Below are 25063 nucleotides of genomic sequence, written 5' to 3'. Positions count from 1 at the left end.
GGATGTCCAAATCCAGAGACTTTTTTTTGTTTATTTTATTTTAAATGAAAACAGTTCAATCCAGTTACTCACCATTTAAATGTCTGTGGCAGCAGCTTCAGACTGGTGACTTTGTCATTGTAACAGTTTGCGTGTGCTCCGTTATTTGGTTGGCTTACTTAAATGTGTAAGAATTTCAGAAAAATGCCATACCAACATTACTAATATGTTTTTAAAAGCACATCAGTTTTGGTGTAGGAGTATATTTACATCACCACAAGAGGGCAATGCCATCACATAGCATGAAACGAAGCAACAGAGCAATGAGGAAAGTGAACAAAGTGATGCAGAGAGGAGCGTCAAAGACCAAAAGAGCAAAACTGTGTTCAACAGACATGAAACATGACAGTTTCTCACCCAAATCGAAGATGATTTATTATAAGAGTGAAATATGTCAGAGCGGAGTTATGGATAAAGGAAGAAAATATGCAAAAGACGCAGAAGATTGTGTTCTTTTTGTTCCACCTCTTTATCATATAATCAAGGCTTTGTAAAAGAGGGTGATGTGGAATCTACCTGATCAACGTTAGTGCTTGTTGCCTCTCCTCTAATTAACATTGATTGTGTAGCTGCTAACATACAGGTAAGCCCAAATGCAAACTCCCATGTTGTCACAGGTGTATGAACTTAAATCCAGGCTGAAAGGAAGGAGTTTGTTTGCAGGTTTATGGCTGAAATTTAACACAAAAACCTGCTGTGACTTAAATAAGAAAAAAACTGATTGTTTGGCATAATCTCAGTAAAACTAGGACTCAAATAAGCAACAGTTTTAAAATATGACAAACAACAAATGTGTATATTCTCAAGAGGACAGGTGTGTTGATAGAAAATTAGAGTCATGTGCTGCATAAGCAAAAACCAAAACAAACTGCAGAGGCAACACAAATCCCTGTTAATGAAATTCACATAATGCACTAAATTACAAGGCTTCAAGTAAAGTGGTTTTTGGCAGTAGTAACTTCCGGCTGTTGATCATTTGCCTCATGCAATGAGAAGAAAGTTTTACATTATAGTTAACATATATTTCAATATGGCTGAAAACCTACTTCATCCCAGCACAAAACGTTTTATCGGGGTTTTAGAAATTGCCGTGTTTATTTCCAAAGTTTCAATTTGTGCAATTATATGGTTAATGGAAATGCAGCTCTTGAGTTTAGCTGCCAACTCCCCTCGTTGACACCAGTGTGTGTGTTTAGTGACCGTTTAGGAAGTTGCTTACTCTGCAGACAGGACACACGGACACTCTGACAATTGCTTTTATAAGCTTGTGTCTGCTTACCCACCACTTTTGACAATTCTCTGCCTCTTCTAGCAAGATTTTAGCTCTTATTATTATCTGCACTGTTTCACATTGTAGACAAAATGTGTTACTCTGGGTTTTTTCAGCATCAGCACAAAAGGAACAATTTTCTGTTCACCAGTCAGTTTTCACTGGTGGAACCTCAGTGGCTGGAAGTTTGACACACATCAGCACACTTTACCTTGTAATGCTTGAAATGCTTGTGTTAATCCCCCTTTGGTTGGCCGTGTGCCGCCTGTCATACAGCATCCATCATTAGACTTTTAACTTGAAGCACAAACTCTACAGTACATCTGGTAAGCATTCACAGAGCCTCACTCTGTCCACATTTTACATTAGTCTTATTCAAAATTGTAATAAATTAATCCTTTTAACAAGATCCTTCGCACAAATACCCCATCACACAAACCTTTGTGTGTGTTTTGCAAATTTATTATAAATATAAAATCAAGATGGGTGATTTATATATACATGAGAATGTTTGACAGCACTAAGACCCTCCTCCTGGCTCTGATTGGTTGTTTATGACTGAGCGGTGTATTCCTACAGATGCCTGTAGGCCACATAGAGAAGGCCGAGGAGTTAGATTTTGTTCTCAGATTACCTGTGTCATATTACACTATCAGAACATATTTTTATAAATGTTGCCCACTGCAGAAGAAAAAGAAAATAACTGCTGAAAATTGGGCATCCACCCATCCATCCATCTAGATCAGTGGTTCTTAACCTGGTTCACTGATCTAGATGTTGTGCATGTGTGACCTAACTTACCATATTCTGTTTGAGCAATAACTCCCTCCACTGTATTTCAGTGAGATGGACCGCTGGTGTTTCCTCCGCCTCTCGGCCCATGATAGGCACCAGCCTCCCTGGAGTCCCTGCAAGGACAAGCATATCCAGATAAGGGGTGGATGAATGTATTTCACTTCACTTAATGCATCCTATCCAAAAACTTTAAGCAAGCTCAATCATTAAAGGGAGGACTGGCAGGCAGTGGTGAATGTGAGCAGAATCTTGTATTATCCATATTTGTGCATGAGTGCGTGTGATGGGATTCCCCAGGGAAGTGAGTTGAGCCAAGTACCCGACGTGTGTGTGATCATCATCTCCACGGGACGGGAAAAGAAGTGCACATCTTATTAAGGGCATCACCGCATGGGGGCGAGTTGATCACAGAGTCAGCTGGAGGTTCCTCAAAGCTGATAGGAGAGCCAAGATGAATGAGAGGGAGAGGTGGAGAGATGAGAGCCAGAGCTGCTCAGAGCTGGCAAAAATAAAAAAAACGTTCACACTACAGGATGTGGAAGGCAGGTGGATGGTGAGTGGTGGTTTAGGACAATTTAGTATTGTTATTTTCACACTTCATGTAATCACTCATACTGATTAAATGGATTCTCAAGAAATTACAAGCTCATTTCAAGTCACCTGTTTGAAATGGTGATTTGAAATCAGCACTTAGTTGTTTCTGCTTATGGTGATAACCATCTTTAATACAACTTTTATTAGAAATTCCCACCTGGTTTTAAATCTGTCAAAGCACGGGCAGCAGTGGTGAGGGAAGCTGATTATCTCTTTGTGGTAACAGATACGTACCCTCCTCTTCCCACTGTTGCATTTGAAATAGTTGATCCTGAGATATGTTCAAGTTGTCTCCAGGACAATGCTGAACTCACCAACACTCCTTGCCATTGGTTCACATCTTACCCCACTGTCAGAACAGAGTACATTTCCATTTCCAATAAAAGCATCCAACACTCACATTGTCCCCTGTGGAGCTTCATGGGCTCAGTTCTTGGACCCTTTCTGTTCATTTTATAGTTGGTCCACTTAGTCATGGATTCCACTTCAATGTTACATTAAACTTTATGCAAAAACTACAGCAACTGCTCCATATTCATCTTCATCATCATGAAGATAATTATCTTCATGATGGAAATAAAGGACTGTATAAAGAATAACTTTCATCTGCCAAGCGGGTCCAGGACTGAAGCGATCCCAGTTAGAACCTCTGACTATACCCAATCATCCTTCATTACCAGCTTTACCTTCTCTGAACATAAAATGTCTCTTTCCTCATCAGGACTGCTGTAATGTCTTTTTCATTAGGAAGCCTACTAAAAATCTGCAACTACTGCAGTATGTCCAGAACTCGGCTGCTCAGGTCCTGAGTACAGAAACACAAATATGTATAACACTCTCTTTATTCTCACTGGATCCCCAAACTGCAAGAACTGAATTCAGGATCTCCCTTCTTACTAATCAGCATCATGCTTCATATACCATATATTGTTAATTGAAGTTGAAAACATATTCACCTGTGCCTTTGTGCTACCGTTTCTTTTCTGGTTTGTTATGCTGAGATTTCCTTTGAAAATGTAAACTGTTTTTCTCTGCTTTGTTTCTCAGGAACAGTTGCTGACAGTCTCAGTGCTAAAGGCAACAAAAGATATGCATTTAAACACTTGCTTTTCTTTGGATCCAGTTTATTGACCTGGCACTTTCATTGTACTTTATCTATTATTTGCACTTTTAAATGACTAGCTTTTTACCCAAATGCCCTTTAATATGCCCCAAACGCAGGCAGTAAACCCTCTAATGTGTAGAAGACAGGAACGCTATAAGTCCGTAGGTCATTGTGTTAATTAGCCAATGCAACAACCCAGCATGGAGTTAATTAGAAAGCCTGTCACCTCCTGCAGGCCTAGCAGATATCCCCATTTCCTCAGGCAGCTTTCAGCTGCTATCATACAGACACACACTCTGACCTGTGACACGGCCACAGGGAACGATGTGGGAACATCTTTGCTTGTTGTTCAGTGTAGGTTCCAGCTCTGCCGCTGAACCGCAATTTGGCACCTTGAAATCAAATCAAATTTTCTTAGTTTTAGCTTTGCATGTTAAATGGATATTAGCTATTGTGACATTTTTGGTAATCTCAAAAATGCAGGCAAACATTTTGTTAAAATGCCTTGTGCTACAGAGACTTTGCGCCAATTCCAGAACTGACATTTGAGTCAGAAGACTGCTGTTGGCTTCCAATTTCCTTATTTTTCTAAGTCAATAACATGTTTATATAAGTGTTGCCTTAAGAGCTGTGGTAAAAAAAAATGTTGAGACATTTTAACTGATAGTTTTTAGTGTTTTGTTAATGTCCTAATGTTTTTTAAAAGAATGTGATAATTTTTATAGGACTTTCGCAATATGTTTTTGCTGAGGTGCCTGCAGGTCTGATAAACAAAATGACTTAGAGACATTTTATTTAAGTGTGTGTGAGAACTCATTTATCTATCCCATTTAATACCTTTGCTGGTATGCAAGTGGGTGTGTGTGTGTGTGTGTGTGTGTGTGTGTGTGTGTGTGTGTGTGTGCATGTGTGCGTGTGTGTGTGTGTGTGTGTGTGTGTGTGTATGCGCGCGTGTGTGTGTGCACTCTTTGCAGTCAATCTCCATTCACTAAATGATTTCACTTCTCAGGCTGCAGTAATATCACTTTTATATTTTTCTACAGATTTTAGAATATATGCAGGACTATTATGCTTAAGAATATTTATTTAGTGGCATTGTGAGGTCAAAAAATGTGAAAAGAAAACTGCATCAGCTGCCAGTTCCAGGTTCTTATGGTCAATTTTATTATTTATGTTTCTGACACACCTGCACTTCATTAGACTGCGATAAAACAGGTCAGACCAAACAACAAAATCCAAACAAAGGAACAGAAATGAGATAATAAGATTATTAATATAATCTCACTTTCAAACTCTTCTAAGTAACAAAATTATCTAGAAAAAAAAAAGTAATGTTAAAAGAAGACAAAATTCAATAAAAAGGGAAAACTCTTCATTTGGTATAACGGGGTGATGCAATCAGTGACATTTAGACAGGAAATGCTGGGCTGGCTCCGCCCATACACCTGCTCACACTGCTGCATCTGAACGGACAAACAGTGGTGAGTAAAAAATGGTTGAGAAGTTTTAGCTCTAAATAAAACCTGCACGGCTGCCCAGACCCGGCAACATTACCACAGCAGTGTTTAAATTAAATCATTATGACCAACTATAAGAAAGATGGAATAAATGCAAAAAAGTATTGTTGTAAACAAATCAGCACACAACAAAATAAGGCAGGTTCTCTATGTCATAGTTTTAAAAAATCTAGTACAAACATAGAAACCTCAAAATTTTGTAAACAATTTCAGCTTTTTTCACCAAACATTTACAGAGTAGACATAAACTGAGGAAAACATGTTTTGCTGAGTATCTCAGGGTAATCCTTCCATAGAGAGGCAGCAGAAAGGAAGCCTGAATGCAAATGTTTCTGAAACTGATACGATGCCACCGTCCAATCCAGAGTTAATGATTCTGGCAGGGAAACCTATGAAGCTGGCGAGGAATGGGGATCGTTGTCCAGCTTGCCAAAATGATCTCCCCTCATATTTTACTGTATTATCATCAATCCAACCCCTCACACATATGCTATGTGCAGATAAAAATACCATGAAATCCACAAATGTGTTGAGATAATCATTATCCCATGACTTTTAAATTTATTTTGGATTCCAGAGGTTTTGTGGCTGAATGTTGATTCTAACATGGCAGAGATTTTACTGTGCTGAAGTAGAATGGATGTGCTGACAGGTGTGATCCATGTTTGTCTGCAGGGCTGAGGAGAAAAGTACTAAAGTTTACTATAACCAACTTCTGTTTTATTATGTCCTACTGTGGACTGGCCTCAACCAATCAGATCAGTTGTGTTCCAGTAGATAAAATCAGTTTTGCCGAAGCCGAATGAAAACAAAATGATTTTTTTTTCCCCCACTGAGTGCAGTTTTTGGCACTTCGTTTATTGGAGAGAGACCTTCCAATCTGATGGAGCTAAGTACTCTAATGGCTAAACCCTGCAGATCTGCCAGTGTGGGATGCTGAACGCTTTGAAACAACTGTGATTTTGGCGAAAACAAATGGGCTGTTTGCTGTCTGGGTGCATAAAAGATGTTCATTCATCCACATTATAAAGCTGACAATTCTGCTACCATAAACTTCTGTTTAATTGAAAAAATGGTTTTTAAAACAGTTATTTTATATGCTTTATTCCTATGACATACATAAAGGGCAATTCTGTATTGTACAGGTGTGTTTTATGCATTTCATGCGATTATAGTTTCAAAAGGATTGTGGGAGAGTTAAAGCATGCTCCTCCTTAAACTTCCAAATCATGCAGACGTTTTTTTGCTAGTTAGAGGTGGTGTAAAAACAAAAGAAAGAAAGAAAAAGACATCGCTGCTTGCTTTGGCCATCGTCTCTATCCAAATTTACCCCGTCTGGTTTCTTCTGGTGCAGGATTATGATGCGTGTCTCATGTCAGTGACGTAAAAGTTGGATAAAATGCAGCATGACTGTAAATATTGCTATGCTAGGACCATAAAAAAAAGTCAGATATGAGTTGCATATAAAGCCTTGGCTTTGGGTCAAATTGACCTGCTGTGTGAACGTAGCCCAATAACATTTTCTGATGCAGTCACACATGTATGTGTGGATCAATTTAAGAAAGTCTTTCTAGATTAAAATAAAGGTTGAGTCAACACAAACGGTAAAGGAAGATGGATTGGGTGTCTTAGTTGGTTGAAAAAGCAATCCTACCACAACTGCTGATCCAAAATAAGCTTTTAAAAATAGTGGCATACATGTTGTTTGATGAGCCAGACATGCTTTTCTGCAGTTACACTTAAACATGTCACACCGTTTCCACACATACTGTAATGTTTTTAAATTGAGCTTGTCTCATTTTGCACTTAGGAGGTAAAACTTTGAGTACTCTGTGCGTTCATGTTCGTGCACATGTGAGAGCTGAGGAGTGTCGCAGTGTGTGACAGACAGCTCAACATTATCTCTGCTGCACACACCACTCTCCTCCTCATGACCCATTTAACTTCTCCGGAAAGCAAGAACACGCGTGAATCCAAAACGTCACTCAGGGAGTTCGTGTGCGAGGCTGTAGTGAAGTTATAGCAGGTAATTTTCCTGGAGATGTGCTTTTTTTATGCTGACAGAGTGCATTCTTGCATGTTAGCATGTGAGTATTAGAGCTGCAGTGCAAAGTCAACAAAATATTTATATATTTAAGCAAGAGATTGATGCATTTAAACTAAACATTTTTAAAAAATCTAATTTTGTAAGTGCAATGCTGACTCCTATGGCTGACTTTTCAAAAGAATACCCAAAACCTAACACACCTGACTGTGGGATGATGGAAACTTGGTGTTGGGTCTCAGTCTAAGAATGATGCTCTTTACGTTTAACCTCTTTTCTGTCTTTTTCTCCAACACACGGTTAGATTGAGTATTTCTCAGAGAGCTGCGGACTCTAACAGATTCACCTCGGTCTCAAATTGAATTCTCCATCAAGGTCAGAGCATCCAGGTGAATCCACTGGGAGACAAAAAAAGAAATCAGAGAATAGATATATATTTTTTCAACATTTTCTTCTTTATATTTATGTACTACTTACATTTACAAAAAAAAAAAAATCACTGAATGTCGCCGAAGTATTCCATAAACTTACTATTAATCAGTATTCCTAATACATGCAACCTACAGCTTATGTGAGTTTCTTAGAGTATGTAGAAGAGAAAAAAAGTCTCATGATTTTCTACAGTAAAAGATTTGTCCTTTTTGCCCACACAGGTGGGCCAGTAGATGGTTTCACATCTATTTTAGGTTAAATTACATAATAATTTTAAATGAAAAGTTGTTTAAACATCCTTAGGAAATCCTACGAATCCAAAATACTTAGTATCCCTTTAAAAGATCCAACCCAAAGCTAAAGAGTGGTACCAAAATCACAAAATGCTCTGAAGTGAGCGAAGAATAAATAAATTCAAGATAAGAGAAAGCAACAAAAGTAAAATAATTATTTGTAACAATCACTACTTTTTAACATTGAAGGTTGAGATTTTCAGTGAGCATTCTTTGAAACACTGAACAGTTAATGAATTTAGTCCTACTTTTCTACAGAAAGTTCAAAACTTAAAAGTAAAAAGGTGTTTTATATCGAAACTTGAGACCTGCACATGGACACCAGACTGATGCGTGGATCACATACAGAGTGATGCAGTGGATGAATCCTACAGGGATGGTGACAGATGTGTGCAGCTCTGAAGTCTGAACATGCAGAGTGAGTGATGCTCCACACTTTATGAGGGAACATATTCATTTAAGCAGCAGCTTTTTATTCCACCAGATGAAAGTTTAGTTTGCTTTTGGTTCAGTGTTGCTCTTATTGTTCAGTTCATCTCTAATTATTGCAGGAAAAATAAAAGGATTAGAAAGAAATAAACAATGTGCTACAGTCATTTCTTGCAGCCTTCCAGGTGGAACAATAGCTGGTGCATTTACTGAGCTCTCAATAAATGCTGAACAGCAATCTCTGTAATTTACTGATTTATTTTTATTATCTGACAAACGTAACATTTTCTACAACAGGCATTTTCCTCCACTGTGCTCTGCATAATCACTACTTTCAGCACTTTGGGTTCAGTCATTTTGTAATTGTAATATTATAAATGATCTGTCATTTAAGACAAGCTGAAGTGTTGTGAATGTTATCCTGCCGGTTCACTCAGACTCTCGTCTCTGATTTTTACTTCATTTTATCTTCTCTGCCCCATGAACCTCACAGACTCTCAGTACAAGTTTCAAAGCTCACCTGACAAAGAGGAGAAAGAAAATACAGTTGATTTTTGAACATGGCTGGACCTCTAAATGTGTGCACATGTGCTGACATCTTCGGTCTGAGTCAGAAGTTGTTTAAGAAAAGTGACTACAGTGGAAAGAAAATTATTCTTTAAATGAAATGCATAATTTCCCAATGTATCTTTAATCATTGGTTTGAAACATAGAAAAGGAGGAATAGAGCTTGATGTTTTTGTTGAAAACTTCCTTCCTACCTTTGCCCTGCAGCGTTCTGCAGTACTCAGCGTTGGCAGTTTTATCAGGGCTCCTGTCCAGGACTTTGACCGTCCTCGTCATCCATCAGTTCCTCATCCTATCCTCTCCTGTCCCGGCTGTTGTGAAGACAAGAGATTAACTGCCTGAGCTACATCTTGACTTTGTAGCCACCTTTCAACCTCCATTGTGATTTTATGGCATCAACAAAACTCTACACTTTTCCTCTAGAGCTACATATTTTTACCGTCTTGGAGTTGGGTGCAATATTCTCAGGAAATATAAAATTTTTAATGCATCTCCGTATGAGGCAATCAGTTAATTAGTCAACATTGTACTCAATGGAGGAGAGAACTCAAAAGAGAGGATGAAATTACATCCCAATGCAATTATAGAGTCTTTGTTGTCCTTAAAAGACAAAGATTTCAAAGGAGGATAACAGCAACTGGTTGTCATTGTGTGTTTTGTGTGTGTTGCCTTCTCTTAACCTCTGCCTGTTGCTGTGTGGGCCACTGAAGCGATAAACCCAGAGATGCCTTTTGTTTGATTGTACCTCTGATTCCTAATCTGGTTGCAATCTATTGCTGAGGAGGTCGAGTCTGATGAAGGTGGGCTTTAGTTTGCTCCTGTTGCAGAGGATTCTGGGTCTTCAGTGTGTTTGAGTACAACTGATTTGGCATGACTGGTGCTGGTGACCCAACTTGAATTTAAAGTTCTGTGTCCTGAAATCTTTAGATCTGTCTCTGTTCGACACGCTGGAATCAAATTCCTGAATTGCCTCCTCAGCACACATTAATGTTCTGCAGGGTTCTGCTAATGAGTATTTGATTCAGGAATGTTGAATTGGAAACGTGTTAAAGCTGCAGGACACCGGCCATGTGAAAGCAGCAGAGTCACATTCATGTCAAGATGTTCGCCAAAAGAATACAGGCGTCATTAATCAACTCCACGGATGATATCACATGTAGAAATGGGCTTCAGAAAATGTAATGCTTATTTAACCTGGGTGTTAATAATCACATGGGCATGCTACCTTGTCAATTTAATCAACTATGGAAAACGATATGAATGAGAACTCTGACGCCATCACACTGGAAAGACTTCAATCATGCTGCAACATGAAGGCGGAAGAACAAAATGCAGTAAAGAGAATGATGGACAAGAGGGGGAGGAAACGAGATTTAGATACAAAACAGCCGCATGGCTTTGTTCGTCCTTATGTAATGTCATTTTACAAGCTAAAAAAAGATGCAAGTAGTTTGGATCAAGGACTGAAGTGGAACCCGCTGGCACACGGCAGCCCATTTGAGGTCTACTCATCCATTTGGGTTAATCACAGTCTACAGACCAATCTGTTGTTTAAGTAGAGCTGAAATTTGCAAATGCAAAGCTTTTCCATTTCCACTGTGTCTGATTTGTAGATTAAAAAAGTGCTTTCACTGTAACTTGACAAATGGTTTGACTTCCGTCTGTCAGTCCAGTTTTAACTCCTTTTCGGAGTCGGGGTAAAGGCTCGGACTCTGAGGGAAAGCTAGACTTCTGGATCCATTTTAGGAACCAGAGGATCTCTGTGATCTCAGACTGTGGATAGATTATGTTAACATTACATACCAGAGCAGAATCTTCATTAATGCAGACAAAGCGCTTGTTATGACCTGGAACTATCTGTTATTTTTCATGCATCATCCATAACACCAGGACTTTTAAACCTAGATTATACTTACCTTTTTTTAATTGGCTGTGCTACATTCAGTTGCCAGCCTGTTAACATACAGCTCAGGGCAGTAGAGGGGAGTTTATATTTTTCTTCACTGGTATTAAAAAGCCCTTTTCACTTTCTGATGAATGGCTTAAACATTATTTAAGCCCTAGGATCTTAAAAATGTAACCGTCAGCATATGATCTTCACTTTATTCCCTTTGCCGCTGTAGTTGCTCTAATTTATGTCTTACAGCCACAACTATGCTTTTGTAAATGCCCTGAAGAAGGGGGATATTTTAATAAAAGAGTTGGACACGGTGCTTCGGCTCCAGCGTGTATTATTATCTAAGTTAGCTTACAAACATACACAATGATATCAACGTTGAAACAGCAGTATGTTAGCAATGGAGCTAACAACAGAGCTAACAATTCGGAGCGTTCAAAAAACTCAATCTTTCTGAAAAAACTCATTTACATCCTACAGGTGTGTTTATACAGTATGTGTATATATATATATATATATATATATATATATATATATATATATATATATATATACTCATACCTGAAGAAGGGGGATATTTTAATAAAAGAGCCGGACGCACTGTGTTCATTATAGCTAGCGCAAACGCTAGACTCCCCCTGCTGGTTGCATCTGACCATTACATCAGCTAGACATTAACATCATTAACATCTTCAGCCCAAACTGCTGGTAAAGCATTACAACCTCTTTACATCAAAAGAATAAATGTGTCTCTGAAATAACCAAATTTCAATCCATCACACTTTAACAGGGAATAAAACTGCTCTCATGCTGCCTTTCTGTATTTACAGGAAAATGTGTAATGCTACACACATGATGGGGATTGTCTAAGCAGGCAAATGGCCGGCCTCTGTTTAATCCTTCAGACTGTCAATCCACTGTGTTGAGTGAATTCACTGCAGAGGGAACCCAAAAAGTGGGTCAAGAGTTTGTTTCTGTGTTGACAAGTTGACTTCCCTGGGCGTCGTACTCCCAGTGATGAGCACCGAAGGCAAAGTGAATATGCAATCAAACCAGGACATGTTCAGATTCAAAGTTAATCAGAAGATACCCATAGCCCCTCCTAAATAATTTATGTATTGTCTTTTAACTCACAGATGCTTTCCAATCACATGGTCCAGATACATTTATCTTAGTTGGCATTGATTAAAATAATATTTGTACTTTTTTTGTTTTTTATGTCTGGTTTACTCTTTCAGATATTAATATCAGATAAATTGTCTGAATATATTTAAATCTTTATGTGGAAAAATTAAACCCAAAAGTTTTATTATACTTATTAGAGTGAAAGAATAACTGCTGCAAAAATAGTAAAGCTACTGATTTTATCTTTTATTTTCTTAAATAATAAATAAGTCGCCTTCTGATCTGTGACAGGTGTGCAGTACATAATGTAATCCTTTTAATTATTTCAATTTTTGGGATCTTGCCAGACAATATAAGTAACCAGATACAGTTTTCACTTGTATCAATGCAAATTATTTTATACATTGAATTGTATAGTTTGTGGGGCAGCTGCGTTTCTTCAAACCTTACAAGAATGAAGGACTTAACCACTTAGTGTTTCTGTGTGGGTGGAGTCTTCATCTTAATTATCAAAATGACTCTTCTGACATACGGATTCGTACCACGACGGCTGAGTTGTAAAAAAGAAATATTGGCATTACAAGTTGTACACCAGCAACAGTTTGTTGTCCAAACTGGCCCTTTGACGATTGCAGTATAAGAGACTGGGTTTTATATCTTTACCTCTATTTGTGTTAAATCATTGTAATTATTTAGATGTACTTGATTATGTACATGTTTTTTGGACATAAAATTAACAAACTGGGCATAAAGATGTAATGCAGTTTTGTCCATCTTCTCGTCTATTTTTTCTTTATTCATATAATCAGGAAAATCTAAATTTACTCCATTGTAAATGTTTATTAGCAGCTTTAGTAAAATTAAAACAACTGAATTAAGGATGTTGGTGTCCTGCATAACTTCAACCAGCAGCCCAGAGCAGTTTTCTATTACTAGACACCAAACATCTTTAATGGAAATAATGGAACAGCTCAGGATCTTAAATGGAGCGATTTTAGGGAAAAAGCAGGAATTTATCTCTGGCAGCTTTTAAAACCTCTGACGCTCCACTGCCTATTAAAAGGTTACAGATTAAAAGATAATCATTTAATTTGCTTTATTTTTAATCAAGTATCGACGAGGGATTAAGAAATGAGTCATTTTTGATGTGTGAGTATGTTGCATATTGCACGGATGTGTTTGCATGTAGCATTTATGTTATTTCATGCTGAAACGTAATGATTAATTCACACGTCCACTTGATTTTTAACCAGTTCATGTCTGGTTCAGTTGATCCTCCGTCTTTATGAGTCCTTCAGCACAAACCTACCATATGAAAAGTGTTTTTATTTTTACAATTTGTACAGTATTCATCTTCATCACTGGATATTTTTGCCTTTATAATAACCCATTTGTGAGAATCCCTCTAAAAACAAGGATTGCTGGCTTTAGATGTTAAATGATTGGCCTCTGTAGGAACAATTATATGTGAGGTTTACCCTCAAAAGCAGAATTCATCGTAGTTTTACTGCAGTTATGATGTTTGAAGAATTAACTTGGTCATTTGGTGCCCGGAGCCCACACACTGAATGTGGCACCAGCCCCCCTGCGCTCTGAAATCCATGTTTTGTTATTAGAGCTGTCTGCAACAACAGCTCAGCGCTGCACTCAGCAAAGCACAAGTGAAACACACCTACCATCTCCTCCATGTTATAGAAATTAATTCCTGGTCCTAATTCCTGGCCACGTACAGCTCAAGACTGAAGAAACTGTTTGTAGGAGAGTCAGACGCAGCAAGGAGCCTAATGCACTTTCCACAATGTCTCGTAATGACAAAGGGTGTTTACAAGTCAGCATTTTATGGAATGCATTCACGTGATACATTGTTTACCATTAAGCACAACAAATAATTAGTAACTGTTCTATAGTCCATCCACTCTGGACATGAAGAAAGCACCAGAACAGATCCAGATGGAGCCTGCAGACATGATCAGGGATCCACACACCTGTCTGAGTAACGGCTCTGATTAAAAATAAGAAAATCGCATAAAGAGCAAACAAAATAACAACATGTTTTGGTTCTGTTGGTGTGGTGGTATTGTTTTCCTCAGTTCAACAATGTACATCTTAGATTATTAAAGTAAAAGAATTAAATCTAAATTATTTTTATCTACATATTATTGCGTAATGGAACGCTGAACGTTTTTCATGCCCTTCTGAAGAACCAGTGGGAAAATCTCTGTTGGGATTACAGTGATCAACACCTCGTTAATTTAATTTAATGCTGCTCAATTTGTTCATGTAGTGGCAATTCACAGCATATTCTAACTCCAGTCGTAGCTGCAGGTAGTCGGTCCTCCTGGACGTCGTTGCTGACTTTGCAGCAACACCTGGACAGTGGAAGCACTTTGTGGAAACGTGTTGTTTGCATGTCTTCTTGTCATCATCCTGATAATTAACACATATGTTCACAGACTTTGACTAACTGTGTATTTTTGGTATAAAAGGCATGGAAAGATGAAAAATGTGTGTTGGCCAATGTGGCTGTCAGAACTTAGTAATTATTGATGACAGTTTACTCATAAACAGTCGTTTCTTTTCTGCGGTGGATCAAACTCTGAAACACTCCAGTCGTCAGGAGAAACTGGAATCTGCTGACAAAGCCACAAGCTGAACTGAATCTATTTCTGTCTTTCTGACTCCTACAGAACTGAAGGAAATCTGAACTGTTTTCACTGCCTGTCTGAAGCCGACCTCCTTTTCACACCCAGTCTGAGTTCAGTTTTGCTCTAATTCTTAAGAATGTATAAAATTTAGTTTATGTATAAAACACTTCTAGGAAATGATCATTTTTAGTGTCATGCTAAGTACTGACTTACTGTTAGAAGAAGTAACTTTCACACAAACACTTTATAAGAACACATTTAGGTTACGGAAACATCAACATGACAGAAAACTGAGGACTTAGAAAGCAGGATACAGACTGTATGGAGGGAATTAATGTCCAAAGAAAGATCAGATGTGCTGGAAAAGCTAATTGTGTTGAGTACAAAACGTGAAAAAACAAAATAAAAAAAAGCTACCTAAAGCAATGTACCTATCGTACCTATTAGAACTTTAATAAAATACAATGGAGAACTAAATAACTCCCCCAAATTAAAATATTATTTTAATAAAATGCCTTTTAACTCATCCACCAGCATGTTTAGATGCTGCAACATGTTTCTTTGTGCATAAACTGTGAACCTGTTGGCTTTCTGTATTTCCAACGCTTGCTCTCCAGCAACCTTTCTTCCACTTTCATTCTGATTTTCATTCTGATTAAAAACAGCAGGTGGGCTTTCAAGCTCCTGCAAATCACCATTATCAGCCATTCTTGTATTACTTTGATGTGCAGACTTTTAGAAAAAGTCTTTATTTCTTTATTTCCTTTCATGGTTCTTACCAGAAAGCAAATGCATTAACTTATCGCCCTCTAAATGAAAGTAAATGAGATTTAATTACGTTATTCTGTGAGGAGATAATTTAACTAAAGTAAATAACTAAGAAAGGCATCATTATAACCACAGTTTTATACTTTTATCTTGGGTCTGTGTTCGGTTTACTTTAAGGAGCCTTTACTTATTGCTGATGACTGAAGTCTTTTCTGCCTGTTTGCACCTGAATGTGAATCATTACAGCAGTGGTTCCCAAGCTTTTTCTCCTGCGCCCCCCCAGTGGTGCACAAACATTTTCTGGGTCCCCCCTCTGGATTACAAATGGCTGTCTGGTTGAACATCTTTTAGCTAACTTTACCTGCATCCAACAGCTTCACTCAACTCAGTGTGTTAGTTTGGGGGAAAAACTGAAACGTTCTTTGCTGGTTTGCTGCCATGATTCTAACACACCTGCGCAGCTCTGCACAGCAGCAGCAGGTCTTCTTCGCTGCCGCACAGCCGTAAACCCAGAGCGAGCGTCGTAGCGCTCATGTTGCGTTTAAAGGCGGCTCGGAAAAACGGGTTACCATATGTTAACAACGGATGAAACAGTTTTAACTGCTGATAAAAGTGACAGAGGACACAGATATGGGATATGTAGCCCCTACTGTATCAAATTGACATGAATAACAGAGAGTTGGCCATTCTAAGGTAAAAACCCAGCGCATACAGCATTCATATTTTGTTTTGTTTTGGTTGTTTTTTCATCCAGGCGGCTTCCTGCGCCCCCCTAGGGGGCGCGCCCCACAGTTTGGGAACCTCTGCATTACAGCAACCTGCTCTTGTTTGAATGACGTGGGTGTCACCTTTTCAACTAGCACAGCACTGAGTAGTGGATGGAACATACTTTCATATTTTTATGAGCTTTATCTTATCACTATGAGGGGGAAACAATTTAGAGTTGATTCCCTTGATGCTGCATAAAATGCAGAGTAACAGATCAGAAAAAAAAACTACCAGCTTTTTTAGTAGAAAACAAACCTGCTGTGGGAACCTTCACATTCTGTTTTTTCTCACTAAATCATTTCCTAATTGAGACTTTTTGTTAGCCTCTCTGTTGCAAAGTCCTTCTGCAAAGGAAACTTTCAGTTTTCTACATTTATTTCATGCCTTGAGAATAAGTTTTGTTTACAAGATGTGAACTAAACTGTATTCACATCAAAGTGAATGTGGTTTCTATTAATGAAGCAATCTGCTGGTTAATTATGTCCTCAAAGGTTTTCCAGAGCAGCTGACTCATGGCACACAGAAAGTTTAATGACTGCCATGGAGTGGCTCTTAACATCCCACACTTAGGAATCCATTTTTTGTGGTCTCACACCTTTCAGTCACTAAAACTTTCACCGAGGATCAAAGTACACCCACAGCTCATTTCAGGTCAGTGATTAAAAGGCATATCTTAAATCTCTAGGGTGAGTTCTAGTGATGCTTCCTGTGTTCATATCCTCAGTTTCAAACTGTGTTTGCATGTGGCTGTAAAAGGTCGAGTCGGCAAAATACAAGGTGCTCTCTGTGTGAGAACGTGCAATTTTGTATGCAAGACGGCTAAGCTGAAATGTTCACTTTGCATCCCTACCTGCTTAAACATTACACAGTGCTGTGTGCCCGTGTTCCTTCCTGCAGAGATAATGATGAGCTGATTATGGAGGGACATGAACCAGAGATTAAACAGGAGAAGAGAACGGCCAGCGAGACGGACAAAATAAGAGAAAACCGGGGGGCAAATGAGACGGAGCTACGAAGAGACGAGAAAACAACCTGGTCCTAAAAATGTCCAACTGATCACATTTTGAAACAAATCATCTTTCTCAACCATTGCAAAACTTTCAGCCATTAAGTAGACTTTCTGTTTGAGTTCAAGAGCTTTCCAATTTCAAAATGTTGCAAAAAGGCTCCATCTATCAGGCTCCAAAAATAAATTCAGCATGCAGAAAGGCTCTTTACTTTCAGATGCCTGCACACTTTCCTGTCTTTCAGGTATTCTGGTGTATTTTTAACCGTGTTTTGGTTGGAACGTGAGAAAACTCGATGCATGTCTTTAATATTTTTCAATGCCCACATGCATATTGAGATCAACTGTCTGAGATTCGACTGTGAGGACAGAATATATTACTTTGGTTCTGATGTCACTGTCTCATTGTATTTCTGAATATTAAAAGCGCAACTGACTGGAAATGACAATGCAGTGCAGTAAGAGTGCCACAAAAAGCTCAGTAGGTAATTATTAGTCAAAAAAATGGAAATCACATCATGCAATGAAGTGCCTGCACCGTAGCAGTGAGGTTAAGTAAGATTATTGGATCATTGCTGCAATATTTGAACATATGTTGCATCTGTACCAGATACAGATGTGCTGCAGAATGTGTGATTTACAAGCTTTGAATGGGAAACAAGGGACATGTGAAAAAGGCTGACATGTCTCTTTCTCAGCCTTAATTAATCATGTATGCTACATAGCTGAATGCATAGGAAGATGATGTGGACGTAATTTTTTTCTATGGGATTGTTTTCCAATTCCTTTGAAACAAAAAGCTGAATCACATTAGTGCGGCAGGAGGCTTAAAACTATTTAAGCCAGGCACAAATCCCTGTTAAACTCGAGGCTTAGACTACTTTAGTCTGGCCACTTTTCTTTACTCCTGTGTGTTAGTGCATATGTTAACAATGCTTTATTCGTCTTTGTGTTTTTATTTCCTTCCCATGTTGCCAAAAAGTAAAATCTGGTGCTGTTATTTAATTTCCCTGTGGGATTAATGAAGTATTTTTGAATTGAACTTGAGTCATTTCTAGCTCTGTCCTCTCCTGGCTGATGAAGGCAGAACCACCGGAGGTCCCTGTCCTTCTGTCTGTCTGTCTCAGGAAAGGGAACCAAACTGTGAAATGTTACACATGCAGTTGAAAAGTTATCCTTTGTAAACTAACTGTATATGGTTTATAATAACATTGAACCAAAATGTGGTCAGTAAAAATGCATTTTTATTTTTCATTTGGGCAGCGAACTGAGATTATTTTTGTTTTGAAACTGGCTTAATAAAACTGAACAATTTTTAAATTTAAAATTGAGCTGGAACAAAACTGTTTGCTCTATTAAAAACCATGAGATGAGTCTTAATTTATAATATTAAGCAGTTTCTTAAGATCATGTTTCCTTTTTTCTTACTTTGTAAAATAGGTTAAAGATGAACATTTCTGCAGCTCTGCTTTGGCTCCAAAACTACAGAATTACAACTGCAATCTAGGATTTTTCTTCCCAAAGGTTGAGGTGTCATTACCATTTCAAAGTGAAAGTCGTCAGCAGCCGTTGAGGAGAATCTGTTGCTGCAGAAAAGATGAAAAATGGTGGCGGAGAATCTCACTCATTTCACTGGATTTTGTGGACTGTTTGTCCACGAGTGCATGGATCCAGGAACAGGAAGGGAGCAGGAAAAACGACAAGGGAACCAAAAACAGTTCTGGTAAAATAAAGGCATTCACAACAACAAAACAGCATCCAGAAAAAACGTGGGATAGATTCAAGAAGCTTTTGTGGCAATTATGTTTTACCAAATGACAGTGGAGATGCGTTTATCTCTGTGTGAGTAGCATCATATATATATATATATAAAATGTGTGTGTCTTCTTCTGGGAAAGAAGACTGAACAAAGCTCAGCTCTGCCAGGGAGTTTTGGTAGCTGGATGTGGTACTTATGCAGTGGGGAGGTGTACTGTTGTGCACAGAGAGAGCGAGGGAAAGGGAAGGCGGTGCGTGAGTGAATGTGCAGCCTCTTCCTCTCCCTCTTTTCATTCGATTCTCTCAGTATCTCACTTCTCTCATCATTTCGATCATCAGATTTTCTGTAAGCAGAGAGAAGAAAAGGTAAACAAAGATCAAGAGTGAAGATGTCTAGATGAGAGGGATGTAAAATCGGACACTAGTGGAACAAGAGGTAAAACTTAAAACGCTGCACTGTGGAGAGAAAGAAGAACAAGGAAAAAGGTAGAGAAGGGATTCAGGTAATGCACAAGAGGAAAGAGAAGAAACTAGTGAAGACAAGACATTATTATAGCTAACAGAAGGAACAAAAGAGAGAAAGACAAGCAGAGGATCTAAGACATCTGGAGGTTCTTGGGGAAACTTAGTTGTCCAGGATGGATAAAGTGGAACGTGTCATGAAGATGGTGAAGAGGATGTCACCCAGAAAGAAGAGGAGAGGAGGAGGAAGAGGAGGAGGACCGGGGGAGCTGGAGAGTCCAGACACGCTGTGCGATGAACTGTGTCGATTCCACCTCTGCATCTCTGGTGAGTCTGCAGCTCCACATGTGCCACGGTGAAGTTGATCTCTCCGGGCTTGCAGCTAGTAGATTACTTGTCAGTTTTGTATCTTCAAAGGTTCTAATATTTGTTTCCTTTAGCTGGTTTTCTGACTGAAAAATATAGCAATATAAAGTTTAAAAGAGCAACATTTATGTACATAAATAAGTAATTTCTGTTATTTTCTTTCTGAAGTGGTCATGTTAGACTTGGTAATTATTTCTGTCTTTGTTGTTTTTCTGTCCCCTGTTTTATCGGGGACAGAAACCCTGATCTCATTTCTTATTCAGGTGAACTGATGTTTAAGGTGCAGAAGGTTTTCCCGTGGCGTTAGGCGTGTCGCAGCGGTTTGTAAATATCTCTCTCTGCCCGTCATCTCTGGAAGCTTCAGCTACCAGAAGACATTATTAATAATAATTAAGATTTTTCTGGCTCTAGTGACCTTTATTAGAAAGTAGTTTGACAGGAAAGAGGGTCATGAGAGAATGCTGCAAATGTCGCCAGGCCGGGAATCGAACCTGAGACCACTGGCATGAGGACTAAGGCCTCAATACATGGGTTGCACGTTGCCCCTGCGCCACCACAGCACCCTGACCAGAAGACTTTGTTAAACTATGATCATTGTTTTTCATTCTTTCTGGAGTCGACAATTGAAGATTTGTTTTGGTTTCTAAAGGATGTTGTTTTACTTCACTAGATCTTTTAACCCGTAATTAACCTTTTTTATATTTATTTATTTAATATAAGTTGCTGATCTCAAACATGTGATCAGTTTTCCAGAGTGAATCTAGTCACATTGGTGCGTTTTATGGTTATTTACATTTTCCGTACGTTTACAGTTGATTGGTCAGTGATGATTTATGCACACTTTTAGCCAACACATTTCATGAATGACTTCTTTGATGCTTTTAAATGACTGATTTGGCTCCATCATTTATTTTGGAAATATATTTTTGAAGTTTTGACTGAATATGGTTTTCCACTCTGCTATTCTCTTATATTGTACTTTTTTACGTCTCCATGTGTCAAACATGTAGGAATAAACATCAGTCTCTCCTCTCATTGCTGACAGAAGTGCATTGAGATGCTTTGCCCTTATGACCAACTCCTGGATATCACACTATGAGAGGTTTGTGTGAATAGAAGTTAATTTTTTATGAAATTTGTTCATGTGGTAAGAAAAGAAGAAGATTTATTTACCTTTATGTTTTTTTTATATTTATTTAGTTAAACTATATTCAGCTTGTGTCTTTTTGGATTTGTCAAACTTTAACTTTGTTTGTGTAAGTTACCTGTTATTATTAAGTACATTTATTTTTGCCTCCATAACTACCATCATATTTATGACACTTGTCTGGTGTTTGGAAACCAGACTCATATTACAGTATGAGTTTATATTACATATACTCATATTATGCTGTAATATGAGTATATAGTATAATATAGTGACAGTATCTTTTCACTGTCAGGTATTGATACTCCTGGAGATGCAATCATGAAAAGATTATTGCTTGAATTACAGGAAAGAGAGGCAGTGATGTGTTTCTTCTTCTTCTTCTATTTTCTGTTGTTGTACTTTCCACACATGATGGATATTTTCATATCCCAGAACAATTCATAAACCTAAAGCAGCATCTATGTCTGGTTTGGGAATTTTGACAGGTTTTTTAGTGTTTTGCTATTTGAGCTAAAAGAAGCTTGCTTACTCTGAAAGTATCTTTAGCCTTAACTACAGGATGAATAGCTGTATCTGTAATCAGTGGGTACTTCATAAAATTAAACAGAATATATTTTCATATTCAATATTTTTGATGTCATTTGGTGGTAAACAGATACAAGTTGCTTTGATTTGTATCAATATACCGTATCTGTATTGCATCCAGCTGTAATCTTGCAAGTCCTATTTACTTATTTGGCCCTCTGGTCTCCAGAGGACCATATAAAAGCTTATGGTGGGCCTGATTGGGCCCCCAGGCCTTAGGTTTGACACATGCGCTCTGGTTGCTTGAAGATTTACCTTTTACCATCTAAACTCCATAAACATATTGAAGAAATCTGTGAGATATTTTGCATACATTAAAAAGTTTCTCCTCTCTTTTCAAATAAATATTTTCAATATTCAAATTTTATATACATATTAATTTATTGGGGCTACATAATCACCTCTCAGCTGATTTACATGTGGCTGAGTACCTCATGTTCTTCAAAGACTTTTGTTTTTTGCTTTTTGTTGTTTATTTTTCAACTGGCTTTGATCATGCAAAAACAGCTCAGTGCTAAAAAAATAATGTGAATCTGGGACAAAATTCATAGATGTAGTGTTATGTGTGAGAGAGGAATGTAAGAACCGTCTTACTTTCAATCTGCAGTTTATTTACTCTTTCACCAAGAAATCTTTCTAATCCCTAGTCAGTTCTCCAGCAGCTGGACTTCAAAGAGCTTCACACAACAAGAATTATAATGTTCACGAGGAAAGGTCGCTTTGGAAACGGGCCGTTGGATGGATCAGGGAAAACACCCAAAATTACATTTCCAGTCAGCACAAAGAGCTTCTTCCATCTTGTATCAAACCAAACTGGCTGTCAAAATTTCATTGTTCCAGAAGGAGGGAAAAAAAATAAAACAAAGGGAAGATTTTAGTTTTGTAGAAGTTACAATTTCAAAAGTACGGAGCCCATAAGGGGACATGGAGAAAAAAAAAAAGGAAAGAAATCCCGACTTATTATCTCGAGATCCCGACTTATTATCTCAAGATCCCGACTTATTATCTCGAGATCCCGACTTATTATCTCAAGATCCCGACTTATTATCTCGAGATCCCGACTTATTATCTCGAGATCCCGACTTATTATCTCGAGATCCCGACTTATTATCTCGAGATCCCGACTTATTATCTCGAGATCCCGACTTATTATCTCGAGATCCCGAGTTATTATCTCGAGATCCCGACTTATTATCTCGAGATCCCGACTTATTATCTCGAGATCCTGACTTATTATCTCGAGATCCCGAGTTATTATCTCGAGATCCTGACTTATTATCTCGAGATCCTGACTTATTATCTCGAGATCCTGACTTATTATCTCGAGATCCCGAGTTATTATCTCGAGATCCCGACTTATTATCTCGAGATCCCGACTTATTATCTCGAGATCCCGAGTTATTATCTCGAGATCCCGAGTTATTATCTCGAGATCCCGACTTATTATCTCGAGATCCCGACTTATTATCTCGAGATCCCGAGTTATTATCTTGAGATCCCGAGTTATTATCTCAAGATCCCGAGTTATTATCTCAAGATCCCGACTTATTATCTCGAGATCCCGACTTATTATCTCGAGATCCCGACTTATTATCTCAAGATCCCGACTTATTATCTCGAGATCCCGACTTATTATCTCGAGATCCCGACTTATTATCTCGAGATCCCGACTTATTATCTCGAGATCCCGACTTATTATCTCGAGATCCCGACTTATTATCTCGAGATCCCGACTTATTATCTCGAGATCCCGACTTATTATCTCGAGATCCCGAGTTATTATCTCGAGATCCCGACTTATTATCTCGAGATCCCGACTTATTATCTCGAGATCCCGACTTATTATCTCGAGATCCCGACTTATTATCTCGAGATCCCGAGTTATTATCTCGAGATCCCGACTTATTATCTCAAGATCCCGAGTTATTATCTCGAGATCCCGACTTATTATCTCGAGATCCCGAGTTATTATCTCAAGATCCCGACTTATTATCTCGAGATCCCGAGTTATTATCTCGAGATCCCGACTTATTATCTCGAGATCCCGAGTTATTATCTCGAGATCCTGACTTATTATCTCGAGATCCTGACTTATTATCTCAAGATCCCGAGTTATTATCTCGAGATCCTGACTTATTATCTCGAGATCCTGACTTATTATCTCGAGATCCTGACTTATTATCTCGAGATCCCGAGTTATTATCTCGAGATCCTGACCTATTATCTCGAGATCCTGACTTATTATCTCGAGATCCCGACTTATTATCTCGAGATCCTGACCTATTATCTCGAGATCCTGACTTATTATCTCAAGATCCCGACTTATTATCTCGAGATCCCGAGTTATTATCTCGAGATCCCGACTTATTATCTCGAGATCCTCACCTATTATCTCGAGATCCTGACTTATTATCTCGAGATCCTGACTTATTATCTCAAGATCCCGACTTATTATCTCGAGATCCTGAGTTATTATCTCAAGATCCCGAGTTATTATCTCGAGATCCTGACTTATTATCTCGAGATCCTGACTTATTATCTCGAGAACCCGACTTATTATCTCGAGATCCCGACTTGTTATCTCGAGATCCCGACTTGTTATCTCGAGATCCCGACTTGTTATCTCGAGATCCCGACTTATTATCTCGAGATCCCGACTTATTATCTCGAGATCCCGACTTATTATCTCGAGATCCCGACTTATTATCTCGAGATCCCGACTTATTGTCTCGAGATCCCGACTTATTATCTCGAGATCCCGACTTATTATCTCGAGATCCTGACTTATTGTCTCGAGATCACGACTTATTGTCTCGAGATCCCGACTTATTATCTCGAGATCCCGACTTATTATCTCGAGATCCCGACTTATTATCTCGAGATCCTGACTCATTATCTCGAGATCCCGAGTTATTATCTCGAGATCCCGACTTATTGTCTCGAGATCCCGACTTATTATCTCGAGATCCCGACTTATTATCTCGAGATCCTGACTTATTGTCTCGAGATCACGACTTATTGTCTCGAGATCCCGACTTATTATCTCGAGATCCCGACTTATTATCTCGAGATCCCGACTTATTATCTCGAGATCCTGACTCATTATCTCGAGATCCCGACTTATTATCTCGAGATCCCGACTTTCGAGATAATAAGTCGGGATCTTGAGATAATATGTTGGGATTTCTTTCCTTTTTTTTTTTTCTCCATGTCCCCTTAGGGGCTCCGTACAAAAGACATATTTTACAAAAAGTAATTTTAGCTTAGTCTCACATACATTCCATTTGATTCTAGTCATTAAACATTAAACTGAGCTCAATTATTCAAAATAGTTTTCTGTCAAAGGAAGCCCAGCAGACGGCATTGAGTCATTGACTCGCACCAGTTTGATAGATTTAAAGGTGAAAAACGAGACGGAAAAGCTCCTTGGAGAGAGCATTTGTTTATA

General features: G+C 38.4%; 1 protein-coding gene across 4 annotated transcripts in view; it reads left to right on the top strand.

Moving 5' to 3' along the window:
- Nucleotides 1-25063, top strand: part of grip2b (glutamate receptor interacting protein 2b) — a 201657-nt gene that overhangs the window by 65619 nt on the left and 110975 nt on the right. For 2 of the 4 annotated variants that reach the window (XM_017304900.2, XM_017304899.2), the window contains exon 1: nucleotides 19349-19841. The exons of the other annotated variants lie outside the window; for them this stretch is intronic. In XM_017304900.2, coding sequence (XP_017160389.2) covers nucleotides 19691-19841 — 151 coding nt within the window. In that variant the 5' untranslated portion in view covers nucleotides 19349-19690. Of the gene's footprint in view, nucleotides 1-19348; nucleotides 19842-25063 lie in introns of those variants that run through there. 4 annotated transcript variants of the gene reach the window in all.

This window comes from Poecilia reticulata, chromosome 5 (assembly GCF_904066995.2).
Source record: "Poecilia reticulata chromosome 5, P_reticulata-male-v2, whole genome shotgun sequence".
NCBI classification, from domain to species: domain Eukaryota; kingdom Metazoa; phylum Chordata; class Actinopteri; order Cyprinodontiformes; family Poeciliidae; genus Poecilia; species Poecilia reticulata.
The sequence above is the reverse complement of the archived record's forward strand: the minus strand, read 5'-3'. Positions and strand labels throughout refer to the sequence as shown.